The sequence below is a fragment of the Oryzias latipes genome, chromosome 6 (assembly GCF_053564925.1).
Source record: "Oryzias latipes strain Hd-rR chromosome 6, Olatipes_Hd-rR_3.1".
NCBI classification, from domain to species: domain Eukaryota; kingdom Metazoa; phylum Chordata; class Actinopteri; order Beloniformes; family Adrianichthyidae; genus Oryzias; species Oryzias latipes.
The window spans coordinates 16,243,137-16,264,106 of record NC_136242.1 but is presented as its reverse complement, the minus strand read 5'-3'; the positions used below and the strand labels follow the sequence as shown (position 1 = coordinate 16,264,106).

The window sequence follows — 20,970 nt, the reverse complement described above, 5'->3', positions numbered from 1 at the left end:
GTGCAAAAATTGAGAGCATTGGTTTTTGATCCAATGTTCTGAACACGTTTTAAATATTTAGAAACCTTAACAAAAAAGCCTAACACAATTGTCTGCATTAAATAACACAAACAAAAACAGATTAAGAAGTAAACTGACCCTAAACTCTTGACCTATGACTCTGTTTCAATGAAATTGAATCCATGTCTCCCTGTCCAGTGTGTAAGCATTTGCATCGCCATGGAGATTGTAGCAGTAGGTAAAAACAATCTGATTAGTTATTAACAAAGGTGTATTTTTCCATGCCACTTAGCATACAAAGGCCTCTGTTGTCATTCTTTTAACTCACAAGAAGTGCAAGAGAGTGACGTCACAACACCTACAGCAATGTTTCTGAAGTCTGAGACGGCTCTCATGCAGGAACTCTAAGGTGTTTCAGGTTCTAAATAAACATATGGAACCACATGTGACTTTTCACCAGCTTTTGACATTCATGTTGATTTTTAGTTCTGTTTTTGTTACTGTTAATCTTATTTTTCTTATTCATTTTGTAATAAAATATATATGGGCCTAATGATAACATAACCTGAATGCTCTTTATTATTGCGCTGTCTTTAATGCCAGCTGGTAACTGGAACAACAAAAACTTGGAACATAGGTTGACATATATTATTTCAAACTCACCCTTACCAAATATTAGCAGTACATTTTAAGTTTATGGTATAAGGTATATCTGAGTATAAGTATAAATATAGAAAGTAATCTACAGACCATGTGTAGTGTAAGAAGTACTGTATACTAATTGAATACTTCTTCAGACCAAATTGGAACATTTTAAGTTTACAATATAGAGATAGTATATGAAAAGTAAAATGCAAGCATACTGCCTCACTATTATGTTGCAAAACAGAAGAGGATTTGGGCCATGGAGAAAGAACAAAAAGAGCAATGAGAAATTCCAGCATTAATCTCAGAATTCTCATTCCCCTTTTCCTTTCTCCATAGCCCTGTCATCTTCCATATTGAAGTAGGCTAAAGCTTAATAAACTTTCTTCTTTTTTCCTACGGGCAGATTAAAACACGAAAGTTAAATATGTTTTTCTATTAAAAAATCTTTTGTTAGCCTACTGACTAAGTTCATTCAGAAAGAGCAGCAAAGTAATGAAACACTTTTAAATGTACCCGTTTGTCTCTTCTTCTAAACGTTTGTCTGTTGTCATATTTTTTTTAAACTGCCTACAATTGAACAAAAAAATATTTTAAAAGCACAAAAAACTAGGAAAAAACAAGTGCACATTGACTGTGTTTCAAGTGTCTAAATATATCCTCTCTCAATAAACGAAATCAATAATTAATTTTAACTTTCGGGAATCGAACCTTTATCTCCGGCGTCCCTCTGGTCACGTCGCGTTGCGAGCCTCCGCTATTGTGACTGGATTTGGACATCCGTGAGGAGACAGACATTATTTGAAGTCTGTCTTTCTTTGTGGATTGTTTTAAATGTAAAGCTAAATCGATTTCTTGTGGCAGCTAACCTACAGAGATTTAGCAGACGCTCTGGTTACACCAAACAGTGAGTTGTTTCCATGGTAACAACGGATGAAAAATGGGGACAAAAGGCGCTTATCTATAGAGATACGGTAGAAGCACAGCATGGTCAACGGTTTTACGGTAAATAACCACTACTTTGGTTCCTTCCAGGTTTAACTTATAAATTGAAAACAGCATTTTTAATTTTTTTAAGTTTCTTACTATTTATTAATAGATATAAGTAGCCATATATTTATGTGGCGCCCCAAAACTCACAGCAGAATCTTTTGTGTCATTAGACTTTTAGCTTTAATTCAGAAGTCACAGTTTCTTATAATATCTCAAATCTTCCCATCTTCAACTTCTATGTTGTAGTTGGCTGCCTAGCTCTACGTTTAACTGTGTTTGGAACTGTAATGCTTACCGTTCTAAAACTTGAGTTGTATTGGTTTTACAGAGTGGAAGTCTGGATTTTTGGCGGAAAAAATACTTTTTGGTCAGATTCTCATAACTTTTCTAATTGGTTTTTCAACACACCACCACGTCACGGTTTTTATTAACAGAGAGAACATTTTAGTACCATCAAGCTGATCTCCTTGCGGTCTTCTCTTCAGAACAGGTTGAGGAGGCCTCTTTAGCTCTGACCCTGTCTAGCAACAAAAGACAGCTGAAATGCGATTGGTTAAATGCTCCAATGTGAAAATACGTGTCTGTCTGGAAGCAGCATAACCATCATAAACACAATAAAACGGAATGGACAGACCTTTTGGAATAATTTAATAAGTATCCATGGACAAAATATAATTACCACATGATTCTGATATTTCTTAGGCATTCAGAGAAGGCCCTGACGGCCCACTACTGCTTTTTTACCTTTTCTGCACAGCTCTTATGATTGCCTCTGTGTGGAAAAATAACTATTTTTCACCTTTATCTTTTCTAATACGTATTTTTTTTATCGAACTAAAATAGATTTTTATTTGATTCTTCTACAAATACGGAAGCTATCATCAATCGAATAGACTTTTTTATTTACATGTTTCATTTAATTCATTGATGTTGCCTCTTGTTTATTCATGTTTATTCGTGTCAATCGTATGTTGTGTTCAAGGGAGGAAAAAAATGCGGAAAAAAATCACCACCCAATCAACGCACTCCATTTATGGGCCAGTTTTTAATGACCAATAGTGAAAGAGATAAAGAGTCACGTGACCCTTGTTTTTCTGTTGACCGACACCGCTTCACACCGTTCTAGAAACATTCAGACCAGGAGACAGTTTCGAATGGCGATACGGAATAAGACTCATTCACGAAGAGAGAAGACATAATGAAATGGAAGGAGGGCTAATCTTTTGATGAAGTGACACCTAAAGAACGGCTGGTACGGCTTGTTAAACTTTGTGTAGTCTTTAATCATGATGCTAGCAATGTAGCTAGCTTAGCTAGTTACATCGAGTATTTAGCTGTATGTATGGCAGTAAATTGTTTTTCTTATGTTATAAATCGATTTCAAAAGCCAAATTAAAATGTATTTTGCTGTTTATGTGACATAGTTTATTTATTTATTTCTCCCCCTTGTGTCTTATACTAATTTTAGTGACTTGATCTGATGGCAGAAGAACGGACGCAACATTTTCTTGATTGATGCCGGACTCAAAATTTCCTCGGAAATCAGCATGAATCACAGTTGGGCTCCTAATGTCTGGGTGAAAGTAAACAGAGTGACTCATAAACTGCCACCTTTTGCTCACCGGGCAGCTGGATCATTTTTCATAGTACCGGGCGTTGATGTTCCCCACAGTGCTGGTTATCTGAGCTTCAGGCACTTTCATCACTCCAGGGTCAGGAACAGAAGAGGATGGATTTGTAGAGCTAACCACGTCAAGCAACGCGTTGGACTCCACACCAGTTGTTTGTGTTTGAACGCTTCAACCTCAAAGTGGTCAGCTGGTCTCAGTCAACATATGTCTCGCTTTAGAAGTACAGTGGACTCTTTGTCCAAGGCTGTGAGCGGGACTCAAGCTGACCTTCTGTCCATCATGTCCCGCATCAAATCTAAAGGTTCAAATGAAGCCCCAGCTAAAAGCCTGACAGGTAGTGAATCTACACCTCCCTCCACTGATGGTGCCCTTCCCTCTAAAGCAACCACAGCACCAACTCCCCCAGATCTATCTTCAGCCAGCGTTTCCACATCGGTTGCTCCAGTTGATGTGAAGGCCACTACCTCTACTCATCCTCATACATCTACTCAAGTCACTGTCACTGCTGCCATTGTAACTGTCTCCGATGCTCATGAGAAAAAGCTGAGACGCACAGTCTCCGTTGTCAAAGCTAGTTGTGCCAAGAAGCTCATCGCGCCTTCTCCACTACTAAACCACACAGAGAGCGGAAGCAGAGCTCCCAAAGAAGCCCCAGCACTTTTCCATCCCAGCACTTTCCCTGTCAGCCTCGATGAAACGTACACCTACCTTGCTCACCACATCAACACATACTTTGGGAGCGACACAAAGACTCAGGATCAGATAAAGGACATTAAAGAAGGCTTCCCATCTCTCCCCCAGGATCAACAAACTTCAAACCTCGCCCAGATTTCTAATAAACCCGCTCCAACTGCTCGCCCCACACCTCCGTCCTCCAAAAAGAGCTTCGGACAATACCTGTCATCCTCAGCCCCCACCGTTCAGGCATTTGTCGGCAGCTACATCGCTCCTTTTGTTCCTAAGTTTCGGACAAGAGAAGCCAAAAGTTCTGCAAGCGAGGAGATGAAGCATGAGGCTCTTCAAGTGAAACCGATCGAGGCAACCGTTAACAAGGAGCAGATGGGAGCAGAGGAAAAGGCCAAAAAACTTCAGCTTCAGCGGGAAAAGGTATATTTGCTAACAGAACAATCATTTATGTAGCATTCATAGTATTGTTTATATAGAAACTTTGTCAGCTTTCTCCTGACATATTTCAACTTTTTTGTTTGTTTTCAAACCTTAAAGTTTATTCAAAGAGGATATTAGCTCTTTTATTTGCTATTTAAATAAAACAACAGTATCCTGCATTTGAGATGTGTTACAGCAGGCTGCTTGTTTACATGCTGACACTGGGCAGCTGATGGATTTCTTTGTTACTTCAGTTCCGGGAATCTGCCTTCAAAAATAACTCTGTAGGATGATACATGTCTGCAGACAGCATGTATAGTGTTTATACTTAAAAAAAATAAATCCAATTTATTTTCCACCTGTTGGAACACTTAGTTTTTAGTATCACATAATTAACATTTTCACATTGAGAATTTTTTTTTTATTAAGGTGATTTGGAAATCTTTTTTAATAATTAATTTTTTTAATTTTTGAAGCATTAGCACAGTCATTTTTACAACTTATGACTTGCAGATTTGTGTGTCTGCTGAATCAATGGGATGTTTTAGCTCAGAATCCACAATTTAAAAGAACAAAATCTTTTACTTTATTGTGCGTCTTTTAGATTATTGCCAGGGTGAGCGTGGACAACCGAACGCGGGCTTTGGTCCAGGCCCTCTACAGAGCATCTGATGTTCGAGTTTACATCAGCAGGGTGGAGGATTTAAGTTACCACCTCCTGGAGTTTCCAGACACTCGTATTGTTGCAGTAAAGGTGAGAAATCCTCCCTAAAAAAATTCTATTTATGATGATTGTGCTGTGAGTTTTATCACCAGACAAAACCAACGTTAAACTCTGCTGCCAAAAATGAATGTATGTAAACAAAGATGTGTGTGAAATTACTGGAAGCTACACGTGTTGACAGTTATTAAGTCTCTACTTTGTAGTGAAATTTTAAGAATTTTAAGCCTTTAAAATGCTGCTAGCTAATAGTTAGAAAAGGCAATCTAAACCAGAACCTGCATCATAAAAATCAAACTGTTTTTTTTTTCAGAAAATGTTTTAAATCAGCTGCTGTTGTCCCCACCTTTCTGACTCAGACTCTTTTTAGTTGGAAACTGTAGTAGTTGTTTACAGAAGAACATGAATTTGCTTCAATCTGAATGAATTAAAGCAATATCCCTTTGCCCATAGGTATCTTGCAATAATAGAATGAATTATAATCTTTTGACAGGTAATTGTCCCACTGCTTTCTAAATGTAAAAAATATGACATGCTCCTCATTATTTTTGAAAATAAACAGCATAGATAATTGCATTCATATTCTGTAAATAGCCTATGAGCAGCACTATACTGTCATTCAGCTTCCAGTTTGAAGAAAATCATCAGGCGAGAAACTTTTACTTTCTATGAGTTTTAGATTAAAATGAACAAAAATGCAGCGTGTTAGGGGTTTGGTGTGAAGGACATTAAACCTGTGTGATGTTTTTCACATAATATTAGTAGTTTCTATGAGTTGTCTTTTACTTTTAACTCTGATCTCAACAAGTCCTAGCTTCTTTTAACATCTGAGTTTTACCCTAATTCATTGAACAGGAAGTTTGGTATATTTAATTTATTTTCCACTGGGGATTTTTTCCCTTTTTCTTTTTCTCAGGAGAAAGCGATTCCTTGCCTCCTGCGTTTAATGCAGGCCAACGACGCAGGCTTAAGAGCAGCAGTCAGAGAAGCTCTGGCGCTAATTGGCTATCAGAAACCGGTTCGGGGACGAGGCATCCGCGTCTTGTCCATCGATGGAGGAGGTTTAAGGTACGAGAAATAGTCATGCCTTTGATCTGTTTTTCTGGTAGAAACCCTTTATTTCTTGTGGATTAAAAACACAACTTTAACTTCTTGGACTGCATAATTCTTCAATAACTTAAATAGTGTTTGTTGCACATGCAGTCATATTAGAATGTTCGTAAAAGCAAAAGTATTTTTACAGCGCTCACAAACAACCAAAGTGTTAATTTGATGTGTTCATGACGTGGTGAAAAGCTTCAATTCTTCATGTGACGGCTCCTGGTATCACACTTATTTACTGCTTCTTGTATTTTTAGGGGACTTCTTGCTCTTCAGACTTTGCACAGATTGGAAGCACTTACTGGCAAACCCATTTACAAGCTGTTTGACTACATTTGTGGCGTCAGCACAGGTATGTTTGCCCCACTGCCCTATTTCTGTGCCCACAGCAGCATAGATGTGGATTATCCAAGCGGAGTGCAACATGCCACACACGGCGCCGGCTGGATTGACAGCACGGATCACTCAGTGACCCATTTGTTGCTCTGCTTTTACTTTGACCTAATTTTCATCAAAAGCCCACCCCCAGCCCATAAGTCGAGTTGTTTTTTATCAAAACAATCAAAAAATAACACATGAAGAGTTTCTTTTATTATGTTTAGTTTAGTTTTATAAATTGGTTAAACTGAGAATCTAATGGTTGCTAACCTTCTGTTTCCAAGTAGATTAACATTTTAGTACGTAGAAAAACCACCAGGGGGCGTGGTTTATCTTCCAAATGTCCTCAACAACTTAGTGTTTTTCCTGTCAAAGCAAATAAAGACCCTTCATTTTATACATGGAGCTCATGAGGAATTGCAGTCGCTGGTTTAAAGCTTGTTGATCTCAGGTTCTCCTCTTTCAGGCTTCATCTCCTCCAAACAGCACTGGAGCTTCGTAATCGGACCTAATTAATGTTGTCAAATAGTAATCGAATCTGTCTGGCAGATCACACGATGCTCACATATTTAATACCACTCTGGGCCTCATCTTTCTGGCTTTATTAGTATTTAGGAAAGACCATATTTGCTGGTATAACACTGGTGTGGCAAAGCAATTGTGTTGGCACTCTTTGGTTGTGACAAAGAGCAGATTTTATTTTTTTTGATAGCTACATCAGTTCCATTCTCTTCTTGTAAATATCTGATCAAAACGTAATAGTATTCCTGACAGTTAATCTTTTAGCTAATTATCTTCTTGTCAGCCTTACCCTGTAAGTGATACCTCATGGGTAATTTTACGGAAGATGCCATAAAAGCTTACAAATTTGCCAGTATGTTAAAAGCTAATCTGACACTTTGGAGTTTTACTGACTTCCTGTTATGAGTAACCCAATAATGTGGTTACTTGCCTCTGTTGGTTTCATTCTTTAAGAAGTTTGCTCTTTCTCAGGCGCCATCCTGGGCTTCATGCTCGGCGTGCATCAAATCCCCGTGAAGGACTGCGATGAGATTTACAGGAAGCTGGGATCGGACGTGTTCAAGCAAAACGTGATTGTCGGGACGATGAAGATGAGCTGGAGCCACGCTTTTTATGACAGCGAAGCATGGGAGAACATCCTCAAGTCAGTTCCACTGGATATTGCAGGCCGGTTGCTCTACTTAGACTAGCAGAAAGCAATTGCTATGTAGCCTTTCAAAATAATGGTCTTGTTTTTTTTAGTACTGCCTTTTATGATCAGTCAATCAATTTTATTAGTTATTGTTTTTGGCATTCATGCTTTATCAAATAAGGAATGCTTACATGTATCTCTAAATGACTGTAGTAAGTTTTAGAAGGGTAATATCGTCTTAATTTGAAGCAGTAAATAAATGAAACATTTCTTTTTTTGCTACAATAGAGAAAAAATGGGGTCTTGCCTCTTGGTGGAAACTTCAAGAAATCCAGAATGCCCCAAGGTGAGCTTTAGAAGATCTTTTTTTATCATGATCCCATGCTGTTCTGTTTGTCTGCTTCTTTAGGAATATTTCAAACATTTGAGGCAGTGTGCCTAAAGAAACATAAGAGCTTCAGTCCTCTGTTAGCCTCGAGGGAGCAGACATGTTTATGATCTGTCACAATGTCAGCCGCACATCAGTTCCTGTTGTTTTGTAACGAAAAGCCAGCATGAAATGTTGTGCTCTGCACCTGTAGGTGGCAGCGGTGAGCACCATTGTGAACAGGGGTCTTCCTCTAAAGGCCTATGTGTTCAGGAACTACAACCTGCTGCCAGGGGTGCGCTCGCATTACCTGGGGGGCTGCCAGCACCAGCTATGGCAGGCCACCCGAGCATCATCTGCAGCCCCTGGCTATTTCCAGGAGTTCACATTAGGGGGCGATCTGCACCAGGTCAGTCACATCGCCACCAGGCAGATTTTAGAGGGTTGCTACGATAATGAATCGCGCAGTTAATTTAAAAAAAAAAAAAATCAGTATTCAGCTAAAAACATGAGGACCTTTATGCGACACGTCAGTATGATGGCAGTCACTTCAGAGTTTATTGTTGGACATCTGGATCAGAGATGTGGAAACACATTTTCAGCCATCTTTGGTGCATGCATTAGCCATCAGAACCTGAACAAAAACCATTAGTCATTACAGATCGATCTTCTCGTCTGTTCTGCACTCAGGCACTCGGGAAGGGCAGAAGACTCGATCAAATACACACAAACACACAAAGATTGAATATGATGGTATTTTATTCTGAGTTCATAACCCCTACAGTCGGACAGTTCATCATTGTTCATTGGCTCTCAAAGAACAGCTGAATGGAGAAGATGTCAACTGCTGCTCAGCCTACAGGCTTTTGTTTATATCAGAAGGATAAGCTGTGTGCCTTGATGGGAAACTCTCAGGACTAAAGAGCCGATGAGTGGATGAACCCCTAAAAGGACAGACAAAAAGTTGCCTTTAAAGTCTGCTGAAGTGTTAAATCATTTTGCATATCTGATATCTAAACATACTATTTTCAAAAACGTTTCCAGTGGTCTCTTAATTATGATTACGCAGCTTTTAGCCAAAATCATAAAAAACCTGTGTGTCATTTTCTAGGACATAGTTTCTGCAGAGCGGCAATAGTTGGTTACAAATTCAGTTGCTTCTCCCACACTTTTGGGGAGAAGAAACCCCAACCCCCTTCCCATCATCCATAACAGAGCTCTCTGTTAACACACTCTTTATGCTAGCTTACGGCCCCTCATACCTCCAAGCTTACGTTACTGGTGCAACAAAAATGGCCGTACTTTTTTTGAGCCAGACACCAGCTCAGACGAGGAAAACAAAGACGAACATGAATCTGTTTGTCTGCAAGTGGATGCATCAGAATGGAGCGGAGCAGGACGCTTGTGCCCTACCAATGTCACAACTACAATCTTTATCACACAGCATTTTTTCACGTGGTCCTGATTTGCCACAACTTGAATAAAGAAATAATAATGTCCACCATGACGAGAACATGTTAAAGACATACTCAAAAATGCGTTTTGTTGTTTTTTTTGGGTGTAAACAAGTTGATGACGGGAAGTAGGGGAAGGGTTGCCCCATGCCAATTGTCCTGTCCACACCTCTGAGTTGAATTTCTAATGAACAACTACCGCTCTGTAGAAACTATGTCCTTAAAAAGGACACCGTTTTTTGTTGTTTTTGGTTAAAAACTGCATTTTTGCAATAAAAAAACACAAGGAACACTTTACAATAGATCAAAAGATGATGGGAGTGGGACTTTAAAAAACACAAAAAACCCTATTTTCATCAGAGTGGGTATTGAACTAATGTTCTTTTTTTTTGTTCTTTAAAAAAAGCCACTGTTTGAGTTTTATTTACTGGAAACCTGCGGTCAGTGCAGCATGCTGTCCCAATGATGTCAGGATTCCCGGGAGAAAAAGTCATCACTGTCTTTCCTCCAGATGCCCACAGATTTCTCTACTTAATTCCAGCTAAGGCAAAACAGTCAGCCTTTTGTGCGGCGAAGGGAAGAGTCGTCAAGCTGTGCGGTGAGAGCGGCGGCCAGAATTTTCCAACAAGAGTCTGAAAGAAGTTGATTTGTTCATTGATGCGTCTGTGATTTCGCCGACCGGGACGATAAAAACTACAGAGGCTCGACTGTAGATGCAGCCAATGTGGCTGAAGAGATTTGGAGTTTGGAGGAAGGAGAGCACTCTTGGTGTTATCAAAGCCTTGACATAAGCTACAGCAGCTTTGAAGAGAATGCTTTAATGGAGGGGAGGGGGGCAAAGGAGAAAAAAAAGACAAATGGAGGAGACAGAAGGAGGAGGTGTACGTTCCTCTTTAAAGCTCTCAGTTATCTTTTTCCTAAAGTCCTCAGATGTCAAGCGGGGGATGCCATGGCACTTGCGCAATGGAGAAGAGGGCACAGTTTTTTGTTTTTTTCTGCCTCGTTGCCATGGCGTCTCTTCAGGCGATGGGGTGGAATGAGTCGCTTATTATGTGCCCGATCTTGCCAGCGTTTAATGGGAGGCATAAAACCTGCGGGCCACCACCCCCGGTGTGACCTCATGAGAGCGCCGCCACGGCACGACGCTCGACAGAAAGACTTCACACGGTCGCAGATGGAGCGGGTCAGATCTGCCCTCATGGTTTTCCTCTCTAATGAATGAACAGATTTCATGCTTCTGCCCAAGAAGGCATCAAAAGCGGCTGCTGGGAGTATTCAAAGAAGAAAAAAACATGTTCAATTGCTTTTCCGATATACAGCCACAAAAAGAAAAACACTCTACAATCTTTAGTTTTTCCTTCTTCTCATTCGTCAGGCCAGTTCAGGTCAAATTGTTGCTGATGGTTGCACATTCATTACTCATGAGGGTTTTGCTCAAACAGTGCTGCAGCTTCACGACTAAAATCCGTTTTTAGTCACTTTCTCATCCCAGCTCTGTCTCACTGTGTTAAGCCTTCAGAATTTGGCTCCAGGGTTGTTGAAAGATGGATCTAAAACATCTTAGCCTTGCTGCGGGCACATTTTCCCCCTCAGATTGGAGATTGATGTTAATTTGACTAAATATGGGAAAAGAGAATAAATGTTGCAGATGCTGTTGTGCTAAATTTTAATAGGTTTTTGTTTTGTGGAGAAGCTCTGAAAGAACATGTTTGGGAATCAAAGTGGTGAGCAGCCCAGGACTTTTTTTAATTTGATCAGTAAGATGACAAAAACTTTTCTTTTCTCCATCTGACTTCTCTGGAGCTACACACACTTCCAACAGTCTCCAAACCTTTAAAGATCCACTTTATTAAAACTTCTGTTTTTGGTGATTTTAAAATCATTCTTGCGGCATTTTCTGATAATGGATGACATTTAAAAAGAAAATTGCCGTAAGGTGAAAATTGCACCATTGCTACTTTCCATTTGCAGACAAATAGACCCATGTACGTCTTCGTTTTCCCCATCTAAGCTGGCTTTTGGCTCAAAACTGTCTGGTTGGATAGCTCCAAAATGGCTCGCCATTTTTGAAATAGGTAATGTTAGGTTGGGGGTGTGAGGGGCTGTGAGCTAGCGGGGACAGTGTGTAAACAGAGAGCTCTCAGTAATGAGGACGTGGTTGCTCTGCGCCAATGATCCAACCCAAAACTCAGAGGTGAATTTATAATAAACCACTGTTGCTCTGCAGAAACTTTGTCCTAGAAAACAACCGTTTGTTTACTTTGGCTAAAAACGATGTCGTCATAATCAAAAGACCACTTTAAAATAGATCAAAGGATGATCAGAGTGGGACTTTAAGAACCGGTGAAAGGATTCTCTTGAATTTGATCTACTTCTACTTTAGGTGTTGTTTCTTTGACCTAAATCTTGTACAGGAATTGTTTGGAAGGTGAGTCAGTGTTTAGTCACACATCCAAGGAAAACAGGCATGAAAATGGAGTGAAAACTTTCCTTCAGTTGAACCAAATGATGTTTCTTTATTTTTTATTTTGTGAATCTGTGCATAAAATCAGAGAAGAACATAGACTAAATAAATGTGAAGGGGTTCTGCACTCGTCTGTACCACTCCACCTGAGTGGATACACCCAGCAGGGATGATTAATCGTTTCAATTCTGGGTGTTCATGTGTACTTGTGCGTTTCTGTGTGGGAAAAGGTGAACAACCATGGCCTGTCTTTTTTTCTTTTACCCTGCACGCCTGAGGCAAAGCTAGCAGTCTCACAGATGGATTGCATTTCTCTTCATCAGTTTATGGCAAAAGGAAGATGATTTAAACCTCATTGCGACCTTTGGGCTTTGTGAAGCCAAGAAGAGAACTAGTCAGCGTAATTGCATAATATAGCATGAAGACCTTTGACCTGAGTGGAGCTCCACACAGAGGTGTCAGTCACATCCTTGCTCATCACAATGACAACCTTTAAGGAGTCACGATTCAGTGTCAAGGAACAGACGAGCAAACATATTTTATCCCATTACAATTGAGACCTTTATCTTCCTGTCATTTCTATTATTTCTATTTTTGCCCTTAATTTTACTTTTCAGAATCAAAATAAGATTTCTCAGAATATTATTTTCTCTCAGATTTGCTAAAGTAATAAAATTAGTTACAAAAAAGGAACCTCGCGAACAAGTTTGATTTAAGTCGTAACGCAGCTCCATCCCTGTCAGAGATGCAAAGGAGAAAACCCGCTGATGCTCAGTGAAGCTGCAGTGAAAAATCCCACAGCAGACGGATGTCAAAAGCTCTCTGTCTTTTAGAATCAATCTAAACTGACTCAGGGCACTGTGTTTACCCACAGCTCACACCCCAGCAGAGATAAAGAGAGCCACAAGAAGACAATGTTTTGTGTCTGACTAATGGGAGCGGACATACTTTGGAGCATGAAATGACTTCTAGTGATCTTTATGATAGCACCTCCTTCTTAATCAAATCAGCCTCCACAGCCGCCTGAAAACCACAGTGTCAATAAGCCCACAAAAGCAGCAAGTTTTATTCATTTAACTATTCAAGGCATATATTCAAACACTTTTTCCATATTTGAAAAGGGATAGTGTGGAAAAAAGGGGGCCTCCCTTTCAGATAGTTTTCATAATAATAGCTCGTTGGCGCTGTAGCTCGTCATGAAATCTTTATTAGAAAAGGTCAGATAATGCAAATTAAAGCCCATTATTAGTTCAGCAACCTTATCCAAACAATTAGTTACTATTGTAGTTGCCAGAAGAATAAAAAATAAAAATATAGAAATATTTGTATAATTATGGTCTATGAGAACAGATCATGAAGTCTCCAAGGGTTTATAAACAACGGAGGCAGGAAAATCTTTCATTTTAAATGCTGAGTTTTCCAGGTTTTTAAAGTGCAGCGATTTATTGATGCATCTTCCAGTTGGTATTTAGGATGAAAGCTGGAGTTATGTGTCATTCATCAGCCTCTTGACTGATGTCATAAATAACAGAATTGTAGGTAATACCTTCAAGCAAGCGGTGCCTGCAGCAAGCTTTACTTTAAAAAGAATCTGTGAAATAGTACTCAAAAAAGCATTTCCTAAGTTTGGGAACTTTTTATTAATGACATGTAAGAATGCATGAACTAAAAAGGCTAGCAATATTTGGTGTAATAATTAGATTTTATGCTACTAAAATTATTTTTATCATGATCACAATTATTAAAGTAAATACATGCAAGTTGATGTATTTTACTGACATCAAAATACAATTATGTTACATTATGAGTTAAATACATTTACTTTTTTCTTAAATTAGAACATTAATAGCTAAAACATAATTTCAGTCTTTGGAATGGATGGATTTAAAATTTTGTCTCTCTTGTCCTTTCATTGCAAAAAAGCCAAAGTTCTTCTACATTACAACAAAAATGATTATATTACTTAAACTTTAAAGAGGCAGATCTGTATGAGATAATGTAAAATGCTGAGGGGGGGGGGGGGGGGGGGGCATAATTTTTGTTGGAAAACTGACTATATTTAAAAATGATATTCAGCAGCCATTATGTAAATCAGACATTAGAGCATTAGAACTCTTGTCTGTTCTCCTTAAATCAATTAAGAAGACATAATTGTGTATTTCACAAAGGCAAAATTCAAGTGGAATTGAACCCTTAAGAGATTAATTGTGTACAAATGGCTGCATCAGAAAGGGGTCTAATCAATGGAAATGAACTTCACCTCACTCATTTTCCTTATATGGTGCACAACTTGAGTTGTAGGTATTTTTACACAGAACTTTTTTTTTTTAAAGCTACAGTATAAAAATAAAAAAGTGGTTACTCAAATGTGTCATTTTTTGCACTGCATTTTTAAATAAAAATGTGTAAATCGTCAGCATTTCCTTTTGCCCCCTTCAGTAAATCAAGATCCTTTAAGCCATTCTTCCAACAGCACAGGGTGCCTCCAGTGTCAAGTAGCAGACTCTCCTTTGAGGCCGTGGTTTTTCTGAGCCGCTTCCCTGAAATGGAGACCAGCCGTGGCACTCAGCCACCAGCGTATACGACCATGGCACAGTTGGCTTCAAGTGTCACATGGGTTGGCACATGGTGTATGGTCGTCCGCTGTTCCTGTGAAACTCGCCTGCGGCCGTCAGCACAAAGAACACATAACTGGACCCTGGCTGTCACCATAATTGCCAACGGGTTTGGAAAATGGAGCCTCGCAGAGTGGCGTGAGCGATAAGAAAACTGCCTAGCTGTTTTTCTTCCCAGCTGGGTTCATCTTATGTCCCTCTGCAGCAAGTTGCTCCAAGTCTCTATTAGGAGCAATTCTAATCCAAAAAGCTTTTTTTTCTTTGACTCATTTCTTGTTCCTGCTGGGGCCTAATGACATGCTTTGGAGAAAGGGCTACCTCAGCACTTCTTTCAGGCTTTGTGGTGGCGTGAATCCCTCTTTGTAGGACTCCAATCTTAGCCACCCTCTCATGCGCTGGCTGCCTCTTGAACTAATACTCCCATAAGAACAACATCGCTGAAAATGACAGACAATGGTCTGAATCCATCTTTTTCAAAAGTTCTTTGAGAACCACTCAGGAGTGACCTTGTTGGAAGTCCACACTTGAAAGCAGGCTTAGGAGAATCTGTCAAAGTTTTAAATGTTCGCAGTAAGACATACTTTTTTTGAGGTATTTATTTTTTGCTACATTTTGGATGGTCCTGCACCTCTGTCTCTTTAGATTATGAGCAAACTTTAGTCTCCCTCACTTTCTGTTCTAAATGGCTGTAAGAGAGCTGGTGTATACCGGAAAGATGAGCCGACCCCTCCCGTATTCCCAGAGTGTGTGAACCAGTGCAGCATACTCCCTGTTCCACCCACTGCATTATATGCATCGACTAAACGAGGGATATTCTTTCCATCAAACATCCACGTACGTGCAGACGCATAACAGGCGTTCATCTCTCCACGGTGTCCCAAGACACTTACACTCCCCCCCCAGCCCCCCCCCCTCTCTTTAATGAGAACTGGCCCTTGTGTGTTTGATCCTGCTGCCAGCTCGCAGCCCCGCGGCCCCTCAGCCTCATGCCTATTCAACAATCCCCACAGACGCTCCAGTTGCTCCCCCACTGCTTTGAGTACAATATGGATACAAATTAAAAGCACTCCTGTGTGGTTTTTTGGTGTATTTCAAAGCAAGTCTAGGAGGAAATTGAGGCTTCCCGGCTATGTATTGGAGCTTCTGTATTTGTACGTTCATATGGTGTTTCTGCAGAAACCTGCAAGTAAAGTGTCCTCTACCGGTTTGTGTGCAGGACGGAGGCCTGCTGATCAACAACCCCACGGCCCTTGCTATCCATGAGTGCAAATGCCTGTGGCCCGACACGCCCGTGGAGTGTGTGGTCTCTCTCGGCACGGGCCGCTTCGAAACCCCCGGGAAGAACAATGCCACATACACCAGTCTGAAAACCAAACTCACCAACGTAATCAGCAGTGCCACAGACACAGAGGGTAAGCAGCGCTAATGAATGCTTATTTTATGAATATATTCTGATTTGTCTTGAGTGGTAAAGAAACTAGAAATGTACAGTTTCTGTTTTTGATATTTTTTGAAAAATGTGTTTAACACTTTTGTTTCCTAAAGTACTAAAACTGGTCTTTTAATTATGATGATTTTTAGCCAAAATCCTAAAACTTGTGTCGTTTTTGAGGATATAGTTTCTGCAGAGCAGGGCTTCTCATTCCTTTTCCTTGAGATCTACCACCCGACTGTTTTCCAGTTCTCTCGGCTCTGCTAGCTGTTGATTAGCTCAATCAGATGTCTCCACATTCTGACTGATTGAACACACCTGGTCCAGGTAATCAGCAGCAAGCAGTGCAGGGAGAGCTGGAAAACAGACAGGGTGGTAGATCTTGAAGACTAGGAATGAGTAGGGTTGCTCAAGAGTGACAGTGGTTCATTGGAGATTTGCCTCTGAGTTGTGGGCAGTGTAAGCCTTACCCCACTTGCCATCATCCCTTTGTTTACACTCTATCCCACTAGCTTACAGCCCCTTACAACCCCAATCTAACATTACGGGTGCAACAAAAAGTGCAGGCAATATGCCAGCAAGATGCCAGGTCGGACAAGGAAAATGAAAACATGCATGGATCTAGTTGTCCACAAGAGAATACATCAGGATAGAGCAGAGCAGGGATCTGACTGTAGCACCTACGTCACAGCTACAAGCTTTTTCATTCAGCATTTTTTCGTTTGCCCCTGATTCTCAACAATTTGAGTAAAGACGTATTCAGAAATGCAATTTTGAGCTTAATTTTCTGTAAATGTGTCCACCATCATTAGAAAAATGCCACAAGAAAATTAAAACACCAAAACCATCATTTTCATTAAAGTGGTCTTTAAGGATGCATCAGTCTCGTGTCTAATAACAGCTTTGCTCATCATCAAAGTCCAAAATTGTGCATTTATTTTATATGATTAAAATAGAAAAAGATAAAGTAAACAGAGTAATATTTGGACTATTTGTTTACCAATAAGATGGCTTATACCCTTAAGGGGCAGACCGCTTCCTGTTATCACTGATAAAGGGAGCTCTCCACATTGACTTAGTCTCAGATTGATCTCATGGTGGTGCTGTGCAGCACTGCTTTCATGTCCTTATCACCTCCTAACATGGTCCCTTCTGCTGGGCCTGAATTTGGTTCTGCCTCCTCCCTGCTGCTGCATGGAAGCAGTTTTGTCACCCAGATGAGATGCCCCTTTAACACTGGTTCAATCTTGGAAAACACCCCGCAGTTTGTTGGTGAACTTTGTTGTTCAAAAACATTAGCTGTACTGTTTTTTTTAAATATTTTTATCTGGACTGATAAAGTAAAGAGAGCTCCAGACATTTCCCCTTGTTGTTTTCATTCTAACTTTTTAGCTTTTTTTGTCGTTAAATCAAAAATATTTATGTTTAAAACATTATATTTAAGTTGTAACTGTGCTCATAAGTATTTTTGGTTTTACTACACATATACACATACTACACAATACTAAGGCTATTTCCTGGCCTATATAAGAGATTGTAGCACGGAGCTAAATGTGGTGGGATATATAACTGACCTACTATTGGTCAAAAGTATCAACACATCCCAACTATCAAAGTAATTGTTTCCAGTTCAAGATGGAAAATTCCAATAAATGGCTTGTAATAATACTAAAATTTTGTATTTGCAACTATCCTTTTATTTCACAGTGCAACTAGACATTACTCTCAATTTTATTGAAAATGAATGAGACATCAGAGTGGTCTCAAACTTCTGATGGACTGTGTGTCATACGTAATGATATTTGGATCATTTTCATTCCAGAGTGAGCATGTGTGGGGAAATCTTGTAAATGCGTGTTTTGTATTTATCAACCTGACATGTACTTTTTTTGGGTTTAAATAAAGTGGTCATTCATGAAGCCCACAGCTTCTATTACTGTATTTAACGCAAATCAGGAAGTTGCATATGTTGCAGTACCTCCAAAGACCACTGGAGGCAGGTGTCAGATGAGTCTGATTCTGTTTTGACTCTCACACTAAACCTCTGAACATTCTTGCATCTGAAGCTTTATTGACGTCTATTAGGGTTTTTGCTGTTATCCGTGATATCTCTGGGGTAAAAAGACTGGATTGTTTTTATTTTGCTACAACTCACATTGGCACATTTCTAGGAGCGGGGCTTTTTGATGAGCCCAGTGCAGCCAACAGAGCTTCAGGTGTCACTTTGTCCACTCCAACCAATATTTACTGAATGTTTTGGTGTTAGGCAAAACTCCAGTCCCACTTCAGGTCCTGTTTTTATCATGCAGAATCCATCGACTGAGAGATCATCTATCCAGTTACTACATGCCTGTCCTCACACTGCTTTATTATGGTAGCTGTTTAAAAAGAAGTTGATTGAATTTACCCTGAAAAGAACAACTGTTGTCGTTGGTGCTCGACTACTAGTAGAATATGTTATATTCATGTTTAAACACATGTAGGTGGAGAGAACAATCCACTATTGTTTAGATAATCCTTCATAATCTCATTTAGATTAAGAAACAACTCTTCAGCTATAAAATGAAAAGGGTTTTAGCACACCATTTTTTTTAAACCTTGCTTTGAAATGGTTTTTGTTCTCAGGAATTTTGTTGTCGCTGCTTTCCCTTTCTGTGAACTTGTCGGTGTTAAACATTTCAAGATGCAGCGATTGGCGATGAACAGTCGATAACGCTCTGTTCATATTCTCAAGATAAGCTTCTACAGTCTTGTTCAGGCGGGTTTGCATGCTGGTAATTTAAAACCAATCATGCAAATCAAACAAAAACAGCTCTGACTGACAAGCCAGGCATCTTCTGTCAGAACTACCTCACACTCTGAGCCTCAGGCGTTTACTTTGGTTCCAAACGTAACGCTGTGTGAGAGCTGACAGACCATGAATGCCCTTCGCCGCTGCAAAGCAGTGGATACATGTTTATACCCTCTGGAACATGTTTCTTACCTGTGTGGTCTTTTGACGTTCCTTTTGTCCTCCAGAGGTTCACGCCATGCTGGACGCCTTCCTTCCTCCCAACACCTACTTCCGCTTCAACCCATTCCTTAACGAAGACATCTCCATGGATGAGAGCCGCCATGAGAAGCTGAACCTACTCCAGGCAGAGGGCCTCCGGTATTTGGAGAGAAACGAAGAAAAGATTAAAAAGGTTGCAGCCATTCTCACGCGAGAGAAAACCGCTATCCAGAGGATGACTGAGTGGGCCAGACTTAAGGCTGACATGTACCAGCATCTGCCTTTCAAGGCATAGATCCACACAAGTTCCCATTTTACAGCAAAATCGTTCACTATGTGTGAATATAAAATAATAAAATAATACTTTGTTTTACTACAGGCTAGAGAAACACTGTATGAAGGCACTAATCAAACCACTTGATTTTTAGTTCTACTTGGATACTTTATTTTGAAAGTAACATCGGTTTTAGGAAGTTGTAAGTTTTACCTCAAACATTTTAGGTAATGATCTGATTATTCTTGATATTTATTAATACTCTTGAAGAATTTTACCAACAAATGTTAATTTACCTTAAATACTGGCTATACATTATATTAAGAGAGACAAAAACTATGAGCATTTTTGGTTTATGTGCTGATATTCCCTACAAGTTCAGGCTCTGCCTCCTCAGTAAAGTAACTACCGGTAGATGTTTTAAAAATCTTTATCATTACTTTACTGATGAGTTTAACTGCTGTTGAGAAGTATACTTTTTCTTCTCGCAAATTCTTTTTTTCAAAATAAAACACTTTTAAATGTTTAACTTTGCTTTCAAAGGTTGTAAAATCCTCACAAACCTGTTTGTCCCATTTTTCACACCTATGTGTAGATAGACTATAAAATGAAGTGTAAAAAGTGACTTTCAGTTTGTAACACTGGAAAACAGAAAAATTAACAATGTTAATGGTTAAAGATAAATTATTTATGATTTTTTTACGAAAGTGTATACAATAAAGATGCAGCTAACCATAAACTTTGTTTAAAGCGTTTGTGGTTGTAGTATTACATATACTATAACTTTCATTTAAAAGAAGAATCGCAGTGGTGAGACCGTCCAGAGGATGTTTGGTTGTTTTAACTCTCCGGCATTTAGAGCTCAGTTGTTTGAGCCGTTTGTGTGTTCTCGTTGATGTTGCCTGGTGGATTCCCTGCAGGCTCCTCACTTGTTCTATTCTGCACCTTCAGCATGCACCCCCCATGCACCCATTCCCTTTGATGCCTTTTCACAAAAGCTTCTCCGTCTACCTTGAAGTCTTGTGTTTGTGTCCTTGAACTATGATGTGTTCCGTTATCACGTTGGATTTATTTTAAAGGATGTTTTTTTAAATTGTTTAAAGTTGTTGCAGGACTTTCAATAGTGAAAAAGTAGCATTGATTTCCTGCTCCATGCTTTTGATGAAAGTATACTGGAAATATGCTTTTTCCAGGCTTTAAAGTACTGTTTAACACAATGTCAGTCACTCATGAGGGACCTGCAAAAAGGCAATTGCAGAAATCATCTAAATTCATGGAATTTCCCTTTTTTTTTTCTTGTTGGCTTTGTGTCAAAACGGTTTAAGAATGTAATTAAACCCATCACTCAACCCTACTGTATTCTGCCTCCTAATTATTATGTAATGGGGGGATAAGGGTGTTGGTGTCCCTCACAGTTTGGGGATCCTCCCAAGTTCAAACAAAACTTTATTGTACTTTTTTGAGTCATCATTATCACTCTGACTCTTAAGTCAAACATTTCTCATCTGCAGAGTGACCGTACTTGTTTCCTGTCTTTTTTTTTAAAACTTCTATCTCAAATATATGCTGAAAGCAGGGCCGCATTTGTCAGTGGAATGCTATTCCCGGCCTCATCCCTGAGCTGCCTGTCATAAGCAGGAGTT

At 39.6% G+C, this 20,970-nt stretch overlaps 2 protein-coding genes across 9 annotated transcripts in view; one reads left to right on the top strand and one right to left on the bottom strand.

The window, feature by feature from the left end:
- The window catches only part of dnah5 (dynein, axonemal, heavy chain 5), a 60,993-nt gene extending 59,419 nt beyond the window's left edge, over positions 1 to 1,574 (bottom strand). For all 4 annotated transcript variants that reach the window (XM_023955674.2, XM_020703879.3, XM_023955675.2 and 1 more), the window contains exon 1: positions 1,357 to 1,574. In XM_023955674.2, the coding sequence (XP_023811442.1) occupies positions 1,357 to 1,443 (87 nt within the window). In that variant the 5' untranslated portion in view covers positions 1,444 to 1,574. The remainder of the gene's footprint in view (positions 1 to 1,356) is intronic.
- Positions 1,518 to 20,681, top strand: LOC101171662 (calcium-independent phospholipase A2-gamma). Of its 5 annotated transcripts, XM_011475937.4 has the most exons (11): positions 1,527 to 1,650; positions 2,765 to 2,890; positions 3,107 to 4,376; positions 4,981 to 5,130; positions 6,014 to 6,165; positions 6,456 to 6,550; positions 7,570 to 7,741; positions 8,018 to 8,075; positions 8,311 to 8,505; positions 15,846 to 16,041; positions 19,080 to 20,681. In XM_011475937.4, the coding sequence occupies exons 3-11, from the start codon at positions 3,186 to 3,188 to the stop codon at positions 19,346 to 19,348; spliced, it is 2,478 nt and encodes an 825-aa protein (XP_011474239.1). In that variant the 5' UTR covers positions 1,527 to 1,650; positions 2,765 to 2,890; positions 3,107 to 3,185; the 3' UTR covers positions 19,349 to 20,681. The 5 variants fall into 5 exon arrangements, with proteins under 5 accessions (XP_020559541.1, XP_078804664.1, XP_011474239.1 ...); XM_020703882.2 differs by lacking the exon at positions 2,765 to 2,890 and having other exon boundaries at positions 1,518 to 1,650; XM_023955676.2 differs by lacking the exon at positions 1,527 to 1,650 and having other exon boundaries at positions 2,621 to 2,890.
- The last annotated feature ends 289 nt before the right edge of the window (positions 20,682 to 20,970 follow it).